This window comes from Colossoma macropomum, unplaced genomic scaffold, assembly GCF_904425465.1.
Source record: "Colossoma macropomum unplaced genomic scaffold, Colossoma_macropomum, whole genome shotgun sequence".
Classification (NCBI taxonomy): domain Eukaryota; kingdom Metazoa; phylum Chordata; class Actinopteri; order Characiformes; family Serrasalmidae; genus Colossoma; species Colossoma macropomum.
This window is the reverse complement of record NW_023494792.1, coordinates 15,191,039-15,207,199: the sequence shown is the minus strand read 5'-3', so window position 1 is coordinate 15,207,199 and position 16,161 is coordinate 15,191,039. Positions and strand designations below refer to the sequence as shown.

General features: G+C 37.3%; 1 protein-coding gene across 1 annotated transcript in view; it reads left to right on the top strand.

Moving 5' to 3' along the window:
* ptprz1a (protein tyrosine phosphatase receptor type Z1a) overlaps positions 1-16,161 on the top strand; it is a 63,923-nt gene that overhangs the window by 21,956 nt on the left and 25,806 nt on the right. The window contains 6 exon segments of the mRNA XM_036576166.1: positions 210-281; positions 7,041-7,220; positions 7,481-7,632; positions 8,639-8,731; positions 10,953-11,019; positions 11,331-11,488. Of these exon segments, the coding sequence (XP_036432059.1) occupies positions 210-281; positions 7,041-7,220; positions 7,481-7,632; positions 8,639-8,731; positions 10,953-11,019; positions 11,331-11,488 (722 nt within the window).

Sequence of the window (16,161 nt, the reverse complement as noted above, 5' to 3'; positions counted from 1 at the left end):
TTGTGCAGCAATTAAAAACAAAGTACAATATGTCATTAAACATTTATTGAAATAACCATTTCAGTATGAGTGCTGTAAATATTAATTACAGCAACTATCTGGCAACTTTGCTGCCAGCCAGTTACTATAAATTTACAGAGTCATTTTTTACGGTATATAAATGCACAGAATTGTGAAATTTAATGATATCTCTCCTGTATTTTTTCCAGCTGAAGTGTCACAAGCTTATGGATTCAGATCACAGAAGAAGCTGGCAGAAAACATAGACTGGTCATATTCGGGTAAGTGTTACTGAGCTGTGATGATTACAGGATTTTTAGTTTTTCTTCATGAGAAAACAGGCAGCCAGTGAGTAAAGACTTACCTACACTGACAGCTGTCGTGCAACAGCAGCAAAAGCTCAGGAACCATCTTGTTGGTTCATGCACCGCATAACACAACAGATTAGACTCATCCTTATCCGTTAAGTGGAGCATTTCATCAGCACTGACTTGTCATGTCAAGTCTGCTTTTGTCTAAGAGCATTTTGAGTTCCTGTTCTTGTGGACCATGCTTTGCATTTGTCTTTTGTAACTCGTTGCATCTTTTCACTGCCTGTTACGCTGAACGGGGGGGGGCACAGTAACACCTTAATTTTTTTAATATGCTGTGAATGTGTTTTGTACAGCAAGATATTGTGTTTCTGATTAAGCTTTTTATCATACGTAAGGTTACATTTGTTAAGTCAAAGTGCTAAATTGGTTCTTCACTCAATTTATTGTTTTCATTACATGAAGACAATTCTTAATGAATTGATCACTGAATGAAATTTTGGTTGAAAGACAGAGGGAAGAAGATGCAGTCCTCGTGTAAGAGTTTGAAAAGCAGTGTTTCGAAAAACAGTGTGCTATAAACACTTGCCTTGGCATAAGACAGGAAACAAATTTGGTAGAAATAGAACAACAGGAAGATATTTAATAGGCTTTAAGTCAAGTGAAGCTGAGTGGGCTAAGATTAAGCAGGAGATTAGGTGACTAAGATCCATCATCGTCAGTTTTAACAACATCAAAACTTACAGAACTATGACAAGCAAACATCTCAAGAACTGCAATAGCTTAAAAACTCCCTTTGGTTGACCAAGGTGTTAAACAATAGATTGCAATATTTGTTCTAATCCATACCAAATGATGGCCTTAAGGCACCAAGAGTAGTACTGTAAATAACAGAGATTTGTAATGCCCCAGCTGGAATTGTAATACATTGAGTTCTGCAAAGAAGGTGCTGAAGATGCTCAAAGCATCCATGTAGTACTACATTTTGGGGAATGCTGCTTACAAAGGAACACTACGTGTGCATGCTTTGGTAGTATGCAGCTTTTCTTGTTGAGTGGCCATGAACTATTTCCAACCATAGCCCATGCAGGAGTCTTTTATATTGTTTAAACTGGGGCCAATTGAAAAAGGAGCTAGCTTTGAGATTTAACACTGCAAGTATTAGCTTTAAATTCATCTTGATAGGCTGTGGAAGTGCGGGGGCCACGAAAAAATATTCCAGTCGTTCTGTACGTGTGATATAACGTTCTTTTGTTATGTTCCACTCATATCTGTATTTATATATTTCACATCTGTATTTAAACATTTATTTTCTTTTATCATGACAGCTGTACGGTACAGGACAAGCCACGATTGTGTTCAGTTTGTCCATACATGGGTTTAGACTCTTACTTTATAATACATTTACAGTTGCACTCTAAATGCCATCCCGCAAGAATATAGTTAATGTCTCTGAAGTGCGGTTGATCTGTTATGCATGCTGAACTAGCAGTGACTCCAGGATCTAAGCACATCATTTCCATTGAACAGAGCCAAAAGTCCAAGTTTTTAGCAGCAAATAACATCTGTGACACATTTTTTTTTTTCATTATAGCACCATGGAGAATTCCCCCATTTCTCACCCAGCTCTGCTTTGAAAAGTAGGCCAGATTTGAAAACGTGCTCTGTTTTTTCTTTCAGATTTTTTTAACACTGAGCTAAATCATTGACTAATCGTTTGTGTGGCTTACTATATGGGGAGGGAGAAACAATCACTACAGCATAATATTATAGAAGTGCAAAGTAGTGTTGATACATTGAGACCCAAGTATCAATATTTTATTATATTTTAATGTGCAATTAGATGTTGCTGATAAGTCTTTTATGGTTGGGAATGGTTGGATAAAGTCGATCCGCCTCAACCCACAGACAAGAGGCTGGGGTTCAATTCCCCATCCAGGCAAGAAGCCAGTAAGATCTATTACAGCCATTAAAGTCCTTGGGCAAAATGTTACAATGACCTACTAGTTTAAAAGGCTCTGAGCAAAACAGAGAAGCCTTTCTTTTGAAGGCATAACTTGCTGGCAAAAGTAATAAATTGCAAAATACCAAAGTATATCGCATTTACGTTGATGGCAGATGCTCCTAGCCAGAGTGACTTAGAATTTGATCATTCTGCGCAGATTGGTGTAATGAGTCTTGCCCAAGGACTCTTATTGATATAGCATAGTGTGCTTGCGCTCATTTTGTGATAATAACATCAGTGTTGTGATAATATTGTCTCACAGCGCATGTAATGCTTCCTTCTCACTATGGCTTGCTCTCTCCTATATGGAATTTCTGCATAATTTAATCTTTGGGATGCAAACAAAGTAATTCAGAGTAGTTTGATGTTAAATCAAAAACATATAAGGAGTCAGAAATCAACATATAAAGAGTCAGAATTCTTCAAAGTGGTGGTGATAGGAACCAGATGTCCAAAACACTTAATGCCTTAAAAGCTATCTCACAGAGATTGTTATGAATACATTTCCTGATGCCTGAAACAGTGTTTTATGGTAATTTTATGAGAAGGTTTTGGTCTAAAATGTATTTTTTAATTCATTCATAGCAGAGAGATATTTGCAGGTCATTGTAAGGCAAAACTGTACCCAAAGAAAGCATATTTTGGATTTCAAAAAATACAAAATATGACCGATTTTACCATTGCCAATATTACATTTAAAAGCTCAGAGTACACAAGTAGGTTCACTGGTGTTTTTGGATAGTAATTAAAATGGCTATATTTGAATTGTGACATTTTGAACCCTGGTTACTGTCACCACCACTGTAAAGAAAAAATCTGAGCTGCTATTTTTTTCTATAGCGCACCATTTCACATCAAAGCATTCTGAATAACTTGTTTTTGCATCTTCACTGTCGAATTATGCAGATGTTTTAAAAACATTGGTGGCATTTCCTTTTAATATTGTATGTTTGCTTGTGAGACAGTGGATATAACCTAGTGTTGGGTGGCTTGGTTCACTGCAGGTCACCATAGAAAAGCTTGTCTTACTTAAATTCATACTTTCATCTCCTCTGTGTAAAAATTTCCCACTGCTGTCATGTAACGTATTTCTTTGAAAGACTTCTTCTTCTCAACTTCTGTAGAGCTACATTTCTCTTGCCCTCATTCATCTCTCCTCTCTCTCTCTCTCTCCTCTCTCCCTCTCTCTCTTTCTTTTTCTCTGGCCTCTCTTCTCTTCCGCGTCACAACAAACAAGGTCTGGGTGACACATGAGGTTGGCACGACAAAGAGGACATTATTGTGCCCAGTATGCAGACAAGCGTCCAGGCAGATGGGGTATTGTTCATCAGCACTGGCCCAAATGCCAGCTTCTCCTCCCCCTAACTGACCCGCTTCTCTGCCTAATTGCATAACTTCAGGATCACCCATAAACTCTCCTGATTCAATCAATTCCTGTATGCTAATTTTAACATACTGAGGTGGCACACTGTGGCCTTTCTGTAATGGAGTGAAAGTGGCAGGACAAAGGCTAGTGCCTTGACACAGCAGAATATTAGAAGTCATAAGCAGTTGGGGCAAATGGTGTGTTGTACTCCAACCAACTTACTGCCTGACAGACCATTATTCCTCATATGGTTATGTGCTCTCAGCCAGAGAGGGAGGGGGTAGTGACTGAGAGAGAGCTTTTAAGGACTGGTCAGTCTCTCTCTGTTAGTTCCTGTCCTTGACTGAGTGACACCTCAGATACTTAGTCTATGACGTAAACAAAAAGCACTGTCAGAGCGAACATGCTGTGTTTTTCTGAACAGTGTGGTTTAGATCAGTATATACAAATTAATTAATAAAAATGTTAATTTTATTGCATCAATGCCTTTTTTCCACGGCCAGAAAATGGCCTGTATGCCCTTTGAGGCAAAGAGGCTGCCCCTACACCTGGACTTTTTCTGGCTGTGAATAAAACTACTCAATTACATTTCCTCAGTTCAAATTAGTTTATATGTTTCCAGACGAGCTTGTATGTTTCAGGCTCGTGCATTACATTAGAATAACTCGACATCCATAATTTCTTTATTTGCAAAATGAAGATTGCTGTTCTGTTGTTACTTATAGTAAATGAGAATAATAATAATCTGCGTATGACATGAAACTAACCTTTTATAAATAAAAGTGCCAGAAAGGATTCTTTGCATAATGCAATAGAAGAACCACTTTTGGTTCCCTTAAGAACTGTTCAGTGGATGCCTGTAGGAGAGAAAAAGAAAAAAGAGATCTCCTTAGTATCTCTATAGTATGTCATGGACAACAATGAGAACAAATGGAAAGACAAAGGAGACCTTTGCTTAAGTCAGACATTTCTTCTGAACAAAAGAGCCCAGTAACCTCACCTGTGTCCTCTTGAGTTTTAATAGAAATTTCACGTCATGGTTAGATTTGTAGCAATAAGTTTATCTAAGTTTAAGTTCATCTGAGTTTATCTAAAACTAAACTCTCATCTCTCCCTTGTCTGTCCTATATCTCAGGCCTCCTTTTTGTCTAATGCTGTTTCTCTGAAAGAAGTAGAAACACCATTAATCCTCCTGATCAATAAAAGAACAACATTTGTGCAATATAATTATCCTCTAGAGGGTTCTTTAGAGAACCAAAAGAAAGAAAAAAAGAAAAATTGCACTCCTATAGTTCACAAAATATTTTAAAGCACAAACGCCACTGTAGTCTCCAACCCACTATGAACCGCTCATATGATGTCATTGAGGTGAATCACAAGTACCAACAAGACCCTCATTGACCATCTCCAGTACAAATCAAAGCAAACCAAAAAACATAATTATAAATAAAAGAGAGAACCATTTTTGTAAATGAGATGAATGAGTGTAAAGAACCATTTTAAAGGTGAAAGAATCTCTACATAATGTAAAGGTTATAGGAAGAACTCTAAAATTGGTAAAGAACCTTTATATTATGTGAACATGATTCCTTAGGGACCCAAAAGTGTTTTTTCTGTAGCATCACTCAGATGTGTGTGCACAGGCTGTACAGTAAAATAAAAAAAAAAATCCATAGACACGATGTTTCCTTTTGCTTTCACTGGGTTGAAAAGTAGTATAAAAGCCTATAAAAGTATCTCTGGCAGGAGTAATCACTCACAGTCTCAGTGGGTTAAAAATGGTAATATCTTAGATGTGAGAAACGTGCTGTGCTTTTAGTGATATCTCCATTTAACTCTGAGGCAAAGCTGCTACATTCCTGCTGAATGGTTGAAGGAGGTGTCAGTGTTGAGCTTGTGTCTCTGTCAGTGGGTAAATGTGTGTGAGAGGACATGTGGTAAGAGGTGGACAGCGTGTTTGTGTGTGTGCGGAGAATGCTCTCTTTTATCAGTATTGGCTCTGCAACACACGTCTCAAATTCTCTCACTCATTTAAAATGCCCCTTTCAGAGAGTACTTTCATGTGAGTCCAGCTTCAAAAACTGGATGAATGCCTTCAGAAAAGTAGGTAACTCATTATAGTATATGAAAGTTTGTTTGTCACTAGGACTGTGAAAACAATGGCTTAAAAGGACTTTTGTTCTTACTCTATTTCCTTTTTTCCCTCCAGTACACAGCACTCTTGTTTACTTGTTTACTTTTATGATCCTTAGAGGGAAGAAACTTACTGATATAATCAAAAACAATCACTCTGTGTGTGTATCCCAATAAGACACTATATTTTCTGTCATTCCCCCTACTGGTACTTAACTGGAAAAGACAGACAACATGGCTAATAAGGAACAGAGAGTGTTTAACTTGCTTTTGTCTCCAGCAAATTTACTGCTGATAATAGTTGAGCTCGTCAGGCCTGTAATTAACTGAGCAGCAGTGCTCCACAGCAGTGCTCATTGAGTCTTCAGTGCAGACTCTTGTAATGGTGTTTGAAACGTGCTGTGTCCACAAACTCCACATTACACCATATAACATCATCAGTGTCACATGCATTGTATTGTTCTTGAGTGCTACACACACTCTCATATAGGATATATTGGGTCAGTGACATGATATGCATTTTTGTATCAAAAATGCTTATGTATTTTTTGTAAGTTCATTACTTTCCTTTTAAATACTTAATCAATATGTGGCAAGAATGGAATTTAAATGTATTAAATACTTTTTAAATTTAGAATTTCTTAAATCGTAATTTTTAAATCCCATATTTGTCACTGGCCCACATAAGACATAATACATGGTACCAGTGTCCTCTCCAATTCATTTTTTAATATATTTATTATTTTTAAATTTATTTTTAAATATTTATTAATGATTGCTTATATAAAACTTATTGTTATCTAACTTACTTACACTTATTATTATCTAACAATTTAATGTATAGGATGAGGCTGAACTGTACTCTAATGTTGTGCTCTTATACTCTGTAATACTGTACTATGCTCTGCACCACTCTGCTCTCCTCTACTCTGCTGTGCTCTGCTCTACTTTACTGTTTATCAGCTATTGACATGCTAATAGCAATGACCCAGAACTAAGGATGGCCTCATTCATCAGCTTTATCTTCATGTTAAAGACATGTCCCTTGAGAGAACCCAGATTAAGCATCTATTTTAGCTCATAATATTCTTGGTCTAATAATATACCTGAGTGCGAGTGTGTGTGCGGCAATGTTGCTGTTTCATTGAAACCTGTTTTTGAACCGGGAAATTTCACTCTTTTCATTCTGAGAAATTAATATCCAGTAATGTTTTTCTTTGTTTAGGAACTCTAAACCAAAACAACTGGGCCAAGAAATACCCATCATGTAACAATGCCAAACAATCACCAGTAAACATCGAGGAGAGTCTTGCACAGGTCAAAGTTCAGTTCCAGAAGCTAAGGTTAGAGGGCTGGGAGAAGCAGACCGATGAGTCCACCACAGTGAAGAACGATGGAAAGACAGGTGTGCTGCTACTCCATCTGAACGTGGAACATGATGATGATATGAATTAAAGTGTAAAGATTAGAATATATAAAATGGCTTATCTAGAAAACCTTGCATAAAATGCAGTACAAGTCACAAGACTCATGACTATATACAGTAAAGACGAACTGATGCTTTTCACTACTAGTATGTTGACCTCCCTGGGTGTATTTAACAGTAAAACACTGTATCCATATTACATATTACATGTGTAATGAGCTCTCTGTCTCTCTCTCCAGTGGCTATAGATGTGGGTGGTGAGTTCTATGTGAGTGGAGGGGGATTGAGGTCCAGGTTTAAGGTGGGCCGCATCATCTTTCACTGGGGTCGCTGCAATGCCTCTTCCGATGGCTCTGAGCATGGCCTCAATGGAATCAAATTCCCCCTGGAGGTAAGACAAGGACTTCTTCTTTGCTCCATATTTATCCATATATACTCTGTTTCTTGGACTATATGTATTTATTACATACTTCTTGTGTTGTACTACACTGTCTTATCTAATTGAGCTTCATTTCACATGTTTCACAAGTTTACCAGCTTAGCCTGTATAATAAAATATGACTAGCTGGTGGTCTTTGCAGGCTCTGTAACGAGTGATATAACAACATGAGACCATTAACATTATCAAAAATTACAAATTTTCATCATATTAGAGATGTGTGTTCATTCTGAACTTCAAGGTAAAATTGATATTTTTGAAGATGCTAATAAATCTGTGAAACCTTGGTTTGATTTTTGGTGATTTTATCAGCCAGCTGATATATATCAATGCTGTTGGAACAAAACCTCGTATCTCAAAATTGGTAACTTTACAGGAGAACTAAAAAACGTTCTTAACTTTGAATGGAGGTTAATGGAACAAGAATTTTTTCAAGTAATTTTCAAATATTTCTGTTGGTCTATTAATCACAAAATTTGTTATGTTCTTAAGGGCCAAGGGCAATTTCAAATTTTGTAAGAAGAAGTACAGAATGACAAAAATGGAGATACAAGGTTTTGTTCTGACAGCAGTGATATGCTGGGCCCTTGCTTTGCAGTGTCTTGTTCTCTTGTACTGTGTAAAGTCATGTACGCTGCCCTTATGTTGTACTTTGGTCTGAAGCCCTGGAGCAACATTATTTCATTCTGTTCTTCTTGACTCTTGACTTGACACTGTTTTTGGAATGTGCAATCCTTTCATAGAGGCCCACAAAACATTGAACATTCGAACAGGTTTTGCATTGTTTATACAATTTAAATCAGGACCTGAGATGACATTTTCCCAGAGACTTGTTTTTTTATGTACTGTTCCTATAAAGAGTTTATAGGGGCATGTATGCAGTATGTATGGCAGTATATGTATGGCAGTCTATACACTTTAAGGGGCTGTGTATAAAGCGTATATATTATGCACACAGATGCAGATATATTGTTATGAAGCCCATCAGAGCTCTATTGATGCAGCCCTGAGGAATGGAGGAAAAATTACTGCTCTTGCTGTATTGATCGAGGTGAGTGCTAATGATTGTTTGTCTGTCTGTTTGTGTGTGTGTGTGTGAGAGAGAGAGAGAGAGAGAATGTTTGAAGACTATAATATCCTTGTGCTGTTAAGTAACTGGCAGTGATTTTGCTATCTTTGAGTGTAATTTGTTCTGGCATATTTTATGATAATACCACATACTGTGCATTAACATTCTGCCATTCCTGTGGCAAATGGGGTTTGAATATTATGTGATTTAAGTGTAAAGCATAAACATAGTCTGTTATATTGTAACACCGCTGACTAAATTACTAAAATCTGATTTTTCAAAAATATAGTCCGCTGCCACATTAGTTTCAAAATCACATTGGGTGTAGAAAATTACAAATACTGCATTCATGTTATTTTTGATTTTGAAATTACATAATGAAATTACACTAAATTAAAAGTTAAAAAAGAATTATCATAGTTTTTGTTGGTTAAAAATAGAGCAAAGAATACATAGATGTCAGTTTTCTGTGGTTTATTCTTATTTTGAGCTCATTTTCCTGGCTTCAAAGTTGTGGAACCCTACAATGGTACAATGAGCCTAATACATTAAAGCTAAGAATGTTTTTTTTTCCTAAATACAGTATCCATTTTGGATACATGGGGTTTTTTAACAACAACAATATATTACTATGGAATTATTAACATAAAGTCTATTTTTGTTTTTATTTGCCTTTGTTTTTCATAAATAAGCTCATTCAATTTTAGAGGCTTTCTTTTTGGCCTGTAAGCCAGTTGATACTAGGCTTGCTGACAACACCTTTTTCTCCCCGCAGTTTAGTCTGAGGAATGGACTTCAGTTTGGGTGGAGATGGAGAGGAATAGACTTGTCATTAGAATAGTCATTAGACTTGCACAAGTCTGTTACTCATGTGGGAAAAAAGCATCCAGGCATCTGTGGTCTCTGGCTTCTCAGTAGCCTCTGTTCTATGTATTTGCGTATAAGCATGAGTTCATGGCCTGTATGAACATGCTACCTCTGTGGAGGAACTAGACGATTTAGAACACACATGGCATCTCTTGGGCTATGGAGTATGCCTGTGTGAACATGTGTGTTTGCCTGGAGAGTATACATGTTGATGAGTGTTGAGTTTGTGTAAAGATCATGGTCATAATGATGTGTTTGATAGATGTGAGATGATTAAAGAAGGTTGTTTATTTTCCTTTAAGAAATGGTTTAGAAAAGTGATTAATGGAAGGTTGTGTATTTTGGGTCTTCCTGATTGCTGTTGATGCTGATGGTAATGAGACCCAGCAGTCTGAGCTAAAGTTACAGGTGAGGGTCCAGAGGCAGCAGACAGTGACATGCATCCTATAGAGAAATACTGTATAGCAAAATTGAGACTGCTGTCCTTTAGTAATGGTAGTATACAGTGGCCCCAAAAATATTTGGACATTTCACACTTAAAAATGGTTCAGGTTTGTTGTGTTAGGAAACAAACCAGGTGCCATTTATTTTAAACAGATCATTCCAAGACTGTAATTTTCTTTTTCACAAACTGATCTTTCAAACGGCAGCTGATGTGTTTCAGGTCATTATTGTTAAGCAGTTTTTTTGCAGACTTCTGCAGGTTTGCAGGTTTGAGTTCATAATTCCATCAATAATTACAAGCTCACCAACACCACTGTAAAACAAACAGCCAAAGACTTTTAATGTTTTCCCTTCTGTGCTTTACAGCAGTCTGGTTCAAATTCTTCTTTAGGCTTTTTCCACACAGAGTCCATTTGATGTTGTGCTAAAAGATTTTTTTCTGAAACTAATATCGCTTTCTTAAATATCTCAAAAGAATCAAAAGAGCCAAAAGGGTAACCAAACCCTTAAAGTTCACCAATGACTAAGTGGTTTAAGTGGCCAAATAGTTTTTGGGGCCACTGTATATCACTGTTATGAGAAAACGTTATGTCTCTGAAATCAGCAGTGAAGTTTTGATATGGCAGCAGCAGTTTGATATTATTATAACTGAGTTTAGAACATTTTTTGCATTGTTTGCCCATGTTTTTATAAAAAAGCTCAATTTTGAGTCTTCTCTTTTTGACCTTTCTAGTTTAAGACACTTGTAAGCCAGCTGGGGTAAAAAATAGAAAAATTAGAAATTAGAAAATTAGAACAAAATGATGTTATCAGATCTTGATATGACAGAGACAATATGACGTTACTGTCTTATATAAAATATTTTGAAATGTCTTATCTCCTTCTCTCACAGACCAGTGTTGAAGATAATGAAAACTATGCAGCCATCATTGATGCAGTCAACAGTGTCAGCAGACATGGTATGTACATTTTAACTTAAAATGATGTTATGGTACTTAATGGAGTCTCAAATGTGCAGTTAGGAGGAGAGAAAAGATGAGCTAACATTGTCAAATGTATTGAAGCATAACTTCCCTCACACTTAGATCAGCCAAATCCTCAGAAGCCCACCTCATTATTATGTTGTCTAGGGAGACACCATTCAGAAGCCACATCATATATATCATGACCTTCATCTCATGTGATCTGCTACTCATCAAACAATACTCCACCATGAATTATGTACTTAGGAAAAATGACACCGAGCTATTATGTGCCTTCTTTTATTCAGGGAAGACTGGCAGTATATCTCCATTTACCCTGCAAGGCCTCCTGCCCAACTCCACCGAAAAGTACTTCATCTATAATGGCTCCCTCACCTCCCCTCCCTGCTCTGAGACTGTGGAGTGGATTGTGTTTAAGAATACTGTGGCCATCTCTGAGGCACAGGTCAGCACACCACACTACACTAGTAGGGGTTTCTCTATGTCACACATTCCCCACAATTGCAGAATGTAAGGATTTTGGGCTACTGCAGCAAACCCTGGATGACAGGTGAGGCAGTGTACGACCCCAACCTGGTCACATCTGTGAACAACCTGTTTGGTACGATTCAGTCTCCCTATTATACTTCTGTGCTTGAAATCAAACTGGCAACATGCTTAAAGCTAGGTTGTGATTCTGGTAATGCTAGGTAATGGCTAGCATAAGGGTTAGCTTTTTTTCTGCATTAACCTTTAACATACCTCAGCCACGTCCCTACTGAAAATGTTCTCAACAAGTGACAGATTTGTACAGTGCCCACAAGTGCACCTGTATAGCAGGAAATGGTACCCTAATGGCCTAATAGAAGTATGTTTTTCATAGCTTGATGTCAAACTGAATGAAACTTAGACAGTGTTTAAGGAAATCCACTTGATTCATTTGGAAGTCAGTGCATCTAAGAAATCAGGACTCGGGTTTTATCGAATATGGATCTTGCTAATCAGATAATTAGAAGCTAGCTGTCACATTTTTAGGGAATATTCTGCCATTCTGACGCCTCTCCCACTCGCTGCTAATAATTTACTGACACTACGTTAACTCTTGAGCGGCTTAAGTCAGTGGCTCATACTGGTAAGGCTCAAGACGCACTGCCTGCTCTGAAACACCTTTCCCCATCGAAGATGGGGATGGTAGTGGAGAAAAATCGTCAACCTCATGAGACCTCTCAGTTGCAAAAGTGCTGTTCGAGTCTGTCATTCTCCATATTTACTAGTAGCTAACGTTAGCTATAAAAACACAGCAGCCCAGGCCGCCCTGGCAAGCACAAAACTTCTTGCAAGAACTGTGTAACGCTTTAAGGCACAACCTCAGACTAGCTAGATATAAGAAGCTAGCTCAGTATTCAAGGTATGAACATCATGGCAGAGGCTGTGAAGAGGCCGAAAAGACGATTTTACCCAAGGAAAAGAAAAAGAGAGAGTGACCGAGCAAAAGATGGGACAAGAGTAAATCTCAGACTGGCTTTTACTTGTTGGTGAAAGCGAAAAGAGATGAAAAAATGCAAGACAGTCTCACAGCTAATGAGAAAAAAACAAAGTCCAACAGCATAGTGTACATCCTTGCCGATGTTATGTATGAACCACTATGACGTAGGCTGTAACCTTATCCATGTCATCCCTGTCTCAACGGAGTTGTGTATTTTTCCAGATGCCAAAAAAACGAATTTCATCTCATGCCAAAATGTCTGGTCATTGTTTCTAAATCTCATGCTAAATAAGCCTTGAAAGTTTGCAGCCTTCTGTAATAAAATCCTGTAATATTACATGTTTTCTCTTCTGATGTTCTGTGCCAGTGTTGTGCCGAATTACGTCTCGCCACCAGGATCTGACTCCCCTTATATATGCATACTACAGATTACACTCATGATTTTAGTTATTTACACATAGAAACGACTGAAGTTGTGAGTGTAATCTCTCGCGTCCATATGTCTGCATATTCCGAAGGGAAGTCAGATTCTGTATCCTTCAGCTTGTCAATAAATGAGTGTGTACAGCTGTTCTCAAAGCACGATTTGTATTTATGACAGTGTTGTGAAAGTGAAATACACTCTGCAACTGTAGGGGGACCCCAAGACCAAAAAACACATCTTGCAAAATGCTGCTTTAATGGCCATTTTGACTAGAAATTAAATGAAGGGTGGTCTTTAACTTTTGCACAGTACTGTACATTTCTTCTCTTAAGAATGCATTAAGGAAAAAAAATTACCATTGGGAACAAAGTCTCAACATGCCAGATCAACAGATAACACAGTAAATTTACCTTACTTTAGCACATTATACTGTTAAGATATACATTGATTTTTTATGTTTTGCAGATTTTTTGCATAAGTATGTATGTGTCTGTGGGTGTATGTTTGTGTGTTAATGAGTGAGTGTTTGTTATGTGTAAGTCGGCCTTTAAAGCGTCAGCGTTATGAAGCCAGTAATTTTGATTCACCTGCTGACAGCTTGACAGGTTCTTGTTTATGTTGATACTGCCTTATGAACCTGTTTTTTTTTGGCCAACAGTTTTTTATTCATTTCCCCTGTCAAAGCAATTAATTACTATTGAAAGACAAAGTAAAAAATATAAAAGCTGCAGGTTATACTTCAGTTGTCTGCCTTGCTCTTCTCATATTTATGAGCTAAATACTATTTGATGCAAGTCAGATGATCAGATAAAGCATAATGTTTATTTTTCATAGACATGTTGTAGTAATGCATTCATTTATGTATTTTTTCCTGATTTTTGTTCAAATATTTTTGAAGCAACCTTCATACAGTAACTCTCTGTATGGCAGCTGATTCACTGGCTTTTAGACAACATAAAAGCTACCATGTTTGAACCTTTTTGTTTGAAACGGTTAACGTGACATTAGCGTGTCTAACATTCAAAGGCGCACTGTCATTAAGCCGGAATGGGAGTGAGCGAGGGTAAGGTTACCCACATCAAAAGGGTGTGAATACTTAAAGACTTTTTCTGCTGTGTGTCATTTAGACCTCAGGCTATTCCCCTTAAGTAAGTTACAAGTAGACACAGGGTGATGTTGAATGAGATGAGTGCTGAATGCCTGAAAGCTTTAGGAAGAAGAAAGGCAAATACAGGTGGTCTGGCTCATTCAAAACTAAACACAGTAGCACACAATGTCACAGACTTTGTCTCCAGCACATTGGCTCCAGAGCAGGCTGGAAGTCTGAGTACAATGGACAACGTTCTTGATGCATGTTACTATTTAGGAAAAGTCAATGCTTAAACAGGTCAAGTCAAACAGGGCCTTGTCTAAACACACAGCTCTTTTACCTTATTTTCTGTTTTCTTTTTGTTACTTTTGTTGACAATTTGTCATGTACTTTTTAACACAAAGGTACTCAAATGGTTGTGGAATCCTAAATCTAAACATGTTAACATAAAAAAATACCTTTGTCACCTGAAAGGTTGGTTAGAGTAAAAAATCATGGTAATACAGCAACAGTGTTATTTATGAATTGTGGCATAAACTGTAGAAAGTGGCCTCAAACCATTTAAGCACTAGTTCAGGAAAAAATGCTAACCCCCCACCTCAAATATGGTCAATCAACCAAGATATGTTTGGTGTCTTTAGTTTTACACTGGGGCTGCAAGGCTAAAGTGGCTTCCAAGTAATGTATGTTTATAACTTACATGCATTGTGCAAACTGTGAGCCTAAATCATAACACGCTTACCTCAAGCAATGTCAAGTTGTTACGTAATTTCAAACAGACCTATGTGGTTTCTAGCATTGCATGACATACTGTTAGCTATAAAACCAGAAAGCATAAGTTGCACAGCCAAAAACAGCACTAAGCCATCTTGAAAACTGAATTTTGTCAGTACGTTAGGTTTTTAGATATGCAACATATGCAACATACAGTACTATGCAAATATCAGAGACCGCATTCATTTAATTTCTAGTCAGAACTGCCATAAGTGATTCATTTTTCAGGAGATATTTCTGAGGAGATTAGATATAAGATAAGGCACGCTCATAAAAAATGAAAAGTCAAAGGAAAGTAAGATAAAAAAAAAAAATTATTAAAAGATACAGAGAAAATGGGACGTCTAACAAGACCTGGTAGACCACCAGAACCATCAGGTAAATCGTGCTTAAACCTTTCATTTTTGAGAGGTAGGAGAATATCAAGCACAGCTCTTGCTTCAGACCTGAAAAATCTGCTGGTGTTTCTGTCCATCCTTCCACTGTGAGAAGACAACTCAGTGGTATGGGTCTGAAAGGATGTGTAGCTGTCAAGAAGCTGTTACTGAGAAAAGGAAATAAACAAGAAGAGAAGTTGCAAATAAAACAAAGACGCTGCTGCTTTTCTCAGAACAGTGGACTGACCACCCCAGAGTCCAGACCTCAACATTACTGAATGTGTGTGAGATTACTGGAATTGTGAGAAGCAGAAATGAAACCAACTTCTAAGACTAGAAGAATATTCTTTGAAAAACTGAAAGCAATTCGAAAAGAAAGTAAGCTGTAATAAAAGCAGAGTTGACACACTAAATACTAAATGTTTAGTTATTGAGGTATTTGAGTTCAGTTTTGACTGGAAGTTAAATAAGTGAAGAGCGATCTCTACTTTTGCACAGTACTTTATTGAACCATGCACTTTGCTCAGTAGTAATTGGTGGGGTATAAGCTTCTATTACTTGTTAGCTTTTTAGCTCCAGTACAAAACTAAAGAAGCAAACATCTGACACCAAACATGTCTTGACTAGTTGACTACATTTGGCACTGAAGACACTCCTTTTAAAACGGATTAAATGTCAGATCCACAGTATTTGGCACTGCATCCCTGAAAAATCTTTATGTCCGACTTGTGATGCAAAGATGATTGTTAAAGTTTCAGACTTGCATTGTGTTTTAAAAATCCTTTGGTTCCAGCTAAGCTCTTTCTTGGTGGTTGCTTACTAGACCTCTACAGAAAGACTCTGCATGACCCTAAAAGAAATCCTTTATAGAGACAAACTGTTGGTCCTACCTGGAGCTTCTTTTATATATTAGACTTAAATGTCTGTAACTAATGATACTTACACAGAATTCCTCATGTGTCTCATATGTTTTCTGTGAATAGTTCTG